The 5,245-nt window shown below is 35.8% G+C and overlaps 1 protein-coding gene across 1 annotated transcript; it reads right to left on the reverse strand.

The window, feature by feature from the left end:
* Positions 1 to 3,821: 3,821 nt before the first annotated feature.
* LOC136040005 (uncharacterized) lies at positions 3,822 to 4,871 on the reverse strand. Its single transcript, XM_065724071.1, has one exon. The coding sequence runs from the start codon at positions 4,869 to 4,871 to the stop codon at positions 3,822 to 3,824; it is 1,050 nt and encodes a 349-aa protein (XP_065580143.1).
* Between the last annotated feature and the right edge of the window lie 374 nt (positions 4,872 to 5,245).

Genomic DNA, 5,245 nt, shown 5'->3' on the forward strand with positions numbered 1-5,245 from the left:
GGCTAAACAATAGCCTTAAGCCTTAACAAGGCTATGTAATAGCCTTGTAAAACAAAGATGACTACTTGGTATGATTAAACAAAAAAAAAAAAAAAAAAAAATTAAATGAAAGTAAGGAGCGACATCAAAACGAAAAGAAATTACTCCGTGTATGAAAGGGGCTTTTCCTCCTCAACGCCCCGCTCTTTACGCTAAAGTTTGACTCTTTCTCTTAACTTTACATTTTAAAACGGTAAAAAAACTTTAGCTTAAAGAGCAGGGCGTTGAGGAGGAAAAGCCCCTTTCATATGAGGAGTAATATCTGTTTGTTTTAAGTTTTAATATCGCTCCTTACTTTCATTAAAATTTTTTTTTGTTTAATTTCTCGATGTTTTTGAATTAATGCATGTTCTCATCTCGGCTCTCTGCACATAAATAATTAAAATAAAATTTGCATATTAGTTTTTTTGGGCTAAATGACTTTTTCTTAGTTTTAATCGGAAGATTTTGAGAAAAAAGGAGCGAGGTAGGAGGCCTAATTGCCCCCTGATTTTTTGACTACTTAAACAGGCATCTATAACTTATTATTTTTTACGAACGTTTTCATAAGTAAAAAATATACGTAACTTACAAATCAAATTACGTAGCGAACTTCTATATTCGTATGTTTTTATTGCGTATATGAGGGTGCTCATTCCTTGTCGATACCTCGCTCTTTACATTGGAGCTTAAATTTTATCCCAATTCCTTAAGAATGACCCCTGAGTCACAAAGGCCGTAGAATAAATAGTTGAAATTACTAAAAATTCTTTAGCGAAAAGAGCGAGGTATTACGAGGAGGTAAACCCCTCATGTGCGTAATAATTTCTGTTCGTTTTAAGTTTTAATGCTCCTTCTCACTTTCAGTAGAAAAAAACTTTTCATATTTATTTGTTCATTGTTTTTTTAAATAATGCTAGAAAATCCTGCGCCCCCTCCATTGAAAGTCTCTTCCCCCATGAAAATTTCCTCCATGGAAAGATTCTCCCACATAAGCCCACCCCCCTTCAACTCTCCCCCCCCCCAAACCAAAAAAAAATCCCCCAGAAAACGTCTGTACACTTTTCGGTAACCATTACTATATGTAAACACAGGTCAAAGTTTGTAACTTGCAGCCCCTCCCACGGGGACTGCGGGGGAGTAAGTCGTCTCCAAAGACATAGTTATTAGGTTTTTCGACTATGGTGAATAAAATGGCTATCTCTGAATTTTGATCCGGTGATGTTGGGGGAAAATGAGCGTGGGAGGGGGCCTAGGTGCCCTCCAAATTTTGTGGTCACTTAAAAGGGCACTAGAACTTTTAATTTCTGTTAGAATGAGCCCTTTCTCGTCATTTTAGGACCACTGAGTCAATATGATCACCCCTGGAAAAAAACAACAACAACAAAAAAAAACAAATAAACACGCATCCGTGATTTGTCTACTGGCAAAAAATGCGAAATTCCACATTTTTATAGATAGGGGCTTGAAACGTCTATGACAAGGTTCTCAGATTGTATGACTTTTAGGGGGGTGTATCTCCCTATTTTCTGAAATGAGGCAAATTATCTCAGGCTCGTAACTATATTTAAAATCAGCATTAAGATGTGATTCTTTTGATGTAACTATTGCTATCAAAATTCCATTTTTTTGTGTTTCGGTTACTATTGAGCAGGGTCACTCCTTACTACAGTTCGTTAGCAAGAACTATTTGATCTAATAAAAGTAAGGTGTCACTTTGCAAAACATTGCTAAACACAATTTTCGAATTGCTATTTTGTAGATTGTAGGGCTTAAAGGTTTTAAGAGATTAGCATAGCTATTACTCTAATTCCCATATACGGTATATACATTGTTGGTTTTAGCATAAAATCCTTACAGCAGCGCAAACTCACAGAAATGTAGGGGGGGGGATCTTTACTAACGAAGATGCGGGAAGAGGGTAGACTATTTTTCAAAATGCAGGAGGAGGAGATAACTTTTATATATTTCTTAATGCAAAGGGATGGGTAATTGAGACCTTTGAGCCCATAGAGTCAAACTTTACATAAAGGGCAATTCAGACGTCATGCCGTATTTTCATGAAAAATAAACAATATTAGGCCTATCTCTAGTTTTTTTTCATTTTATCTTTTTTTAATTGAGGTCTTTTAGCATTGTACGTCAGAAAAAATATACAATTAAACCAATCCATAAAGATTCAGGGAGGGGGAATATTGATAGTTTAAAAACGTACTATAAAAATGATACTATGCAAAATCTACGTGTCAAGGGGGGTAATTTGATTTACACCATTTTTACAGAGTAAATAAAAAGAAATTCGAAATTTCAGGAGGCGATTGGTGCCCCCTGAATTTATGGATTCAAAAGCATAAAGGGTAGTTATGAATCGATGAAGGTTTTTCTTTCTAATAAACATCAACACCACATCACTATCTGCAGTTTTCCATTTTTCTTACATTGATATCCTTTTGAATTAAATGTAGGATAAACAACCACTAAATATCTCATAATACTCTATCCAGTAGACCTTAATTTCAATTACAGTGGACCTTAAAGACTTCTTTAAAGCAGGTTGATTGATTTATTAATATTTGTTCTTTAGTTAGGCATTTCTTAATTTTTCTTCTTTTTCAGGTAGAACATAAAATACTTTAAAATTGCGCCTACCCTTTCAATAAGAATTTCAATATAGTTTCATAGTCAAGGAAAACCATTTGCATAGGTCTATATTTCTAGGAAAAGCTGTATCCATTGTTCCTTCTTCGAAGTGAGTTAATATATGACAACGTTCTGCCAGGGGCCCTGACAAAAAAAAATTCCCCTTCTCTATGGCCCCCAGACATAGGATTGACTTCAAACTGAATAACATCAATAATAGGATACTACCTTTCATTCAGCACTAAGATCCATTTGTGACTAACATCATCTATATCTGGCATCATGCATTCATATCCTGTATTACATGCTGGTTGACAAGAATGGAGCGAGCCCTCCCCCTACAAAGTTTTGATCAGGTGCAGATCCCTCAAAATAAACAAAGATAAAGGATAAAGTATTCTTACTATGCCCAAGTTTGATTGAAACCTCACAACCCATTTTTGTAGATATGCTGGTGACATTATTTTAGGAGCCCCCTCCACAGAAGTTAGATTGTGTCTGCACACCAAAAAGTCTACCTTGAAACAACATTTCCAGCAACGGGTCTAGCCGTTTTCCCCCATAAGTATTTCCCGTCAAAAAATACCTAACTTCATGGAAAAAATTCCCCATGGAATATCCCCTCCCCATTTCCCCCATAAGCATCTGATTTAAATTTTGAGATAGGCTTTTTGTCTAAAATAATCCAACGTTCAAATAGCCATGCCTCCAGAATTGAAAGCCCCCTTTCCAGCTCCTATGGCAAGTACTGCTAAGAATGCAAGTTGTCCAATGTTAAGATGTACGGTTTTTGTAGGAAAGGTGGTCATATACACTTTTTAGCGTAGTAGATGCCTCAAAAGATTTGAATGCGAAAACATCTTAACTCTCGTTGAGCCTTCAAGTAAATACATAATTAGTTCTAAGCAAGTTCTCAATTTAATATCACACTATGTTTTTTTCCTCTCTTCCTCAGCTTTTGCATAAATCTAAGAGTCTTTGTCTTTCCTTGATTTTTTTCCTTTTTTAGCAGGAGCCAGTCACTGGTGACCGGTGCCAAAATCCTGCGGCAGAAAACCCTAAATATTTCACGTTAAAAGCGTATACTTCTACGCCAAACATAAAAACAAATCCAAACACCTTTCATAACAATATTTTCAAAATAACCATCTTACTTATTCAGGTTATACCAGTTTGTCCGAAACACCAGAGATGGCAGTACGGACAACTTCCATTGTATATAATTTCAACTTGAGAGATCTTATGGCGTTTGTTGTAGTTCTAATGACCCTTCCTTCAAAAAGAGCTTCTTTAAATCTTTCAGCCGTTAGATATTTCTTCATCAGATGTTTTGATGTTCCTTTGGCAGCCTTCTTTAACTTCTCGTTCTGCGTTACAACACAATAGCATTTAGGCGAAGCGGCGATTAATTCTATGAACGTATCGCTTCCTATTTCGTTTTTAAGTCTGCCAAATTCATTCTTTTTCGGGCTATTTACCAGATGGGGATATTTGATGGGGTCCCAATTGGAAAAGTCTATGATAGGTCGGAGAGTTGGGGATGTCAAATTGCCGACTAAATCCTTTGTAAATATCTTAATAAGGACTGAGTCAGTATCTGAATAAGCTAAATAAATTCTACCAGAAAGAGGCCCACCATAATATGGAACTAGATTGTCCCAAAATGTCTCAGCCATAATTTTCTTGGATATAGATAGGATGGCTGCACCAGCTGCAATATTTTTGTTCAGGAGGACATGTCTCTTTTTTCTGAATATCAGCGCAAGATTCTCATTAACTATTGAGAAAGAAGATATATTACAGTCTCCAACCAGACGTCTTGTAGTTTTCAGATCTGTTGTAAATATACACGACGTCCTTTTTCGTACTTGCTCTACAGATTTCCCAAAAATAGTGTTGTTAAATAGCTTATAGAGCTCACTCTTCGTTTTAGATTTTGTTTGTGATCTTCTTTCCATAAAATGGTCAATGTACGTTTTCATAAGAAATTCCTGTTTGAATTGAATTACACTATGGATCTGATCTAGACGAAAATGATGGTTGAGCATGAATTTCAAGTATGTATGGTGTAGGGTAATTTCCTTTTTGTAGCCAAAAGATGCGAGCAATTCATTTGTTGACGTCCCTGGGATCTTGTCTTCCTTTATGCGTTTTTGGTTGTATGGGCATAAATCTTCAAAACGGATTCTCTGTCTGGAAATAGGGTGTGGCATCATTTAATAATAGTCGTGGAATTCTCGTGGAATTTCTCCACTAAATGTTTCAAAATAGCCATACTATCCATTCTCTTTTATAGTAGAAAAGTCGGGGTAATCCTGAGATTCTAAAATTTTAGTCACCTATGGGTATTTTATAATTTGACATGCAGTTTGCATATAGTCCATTATGATCTAAACACAAACCGTAGCTCAGATTATCAGGATGAGTAGGGTCACATTGAATGTACCGATCATTATGGAATACCAGACCACCATATATAGCTTTTTCAATCTTAAGATGAATTTCTAAATCTTCAATTAAGTGGATTTTATGTGGAGCTGCAAATTTCAGCATTAGTTGGTATGCTAAAGATGGTGTTGAAAAATAT

The sequence above is a fragment of the Artemia franciscana genome, chromosome 20, assembly GCF_032884065.1.
Source record: "Artemia franciscana chromosome 20, ASM3288406v1, whole genome shotgun sequence".
Classification (NCBI taxonomy): domain Eukaryota; kingdom Metazoa; phylum Arthropoda; class Branchiopoda; order Anostraca; family Artemiidae; genus Artemia; species Artemia franciscana.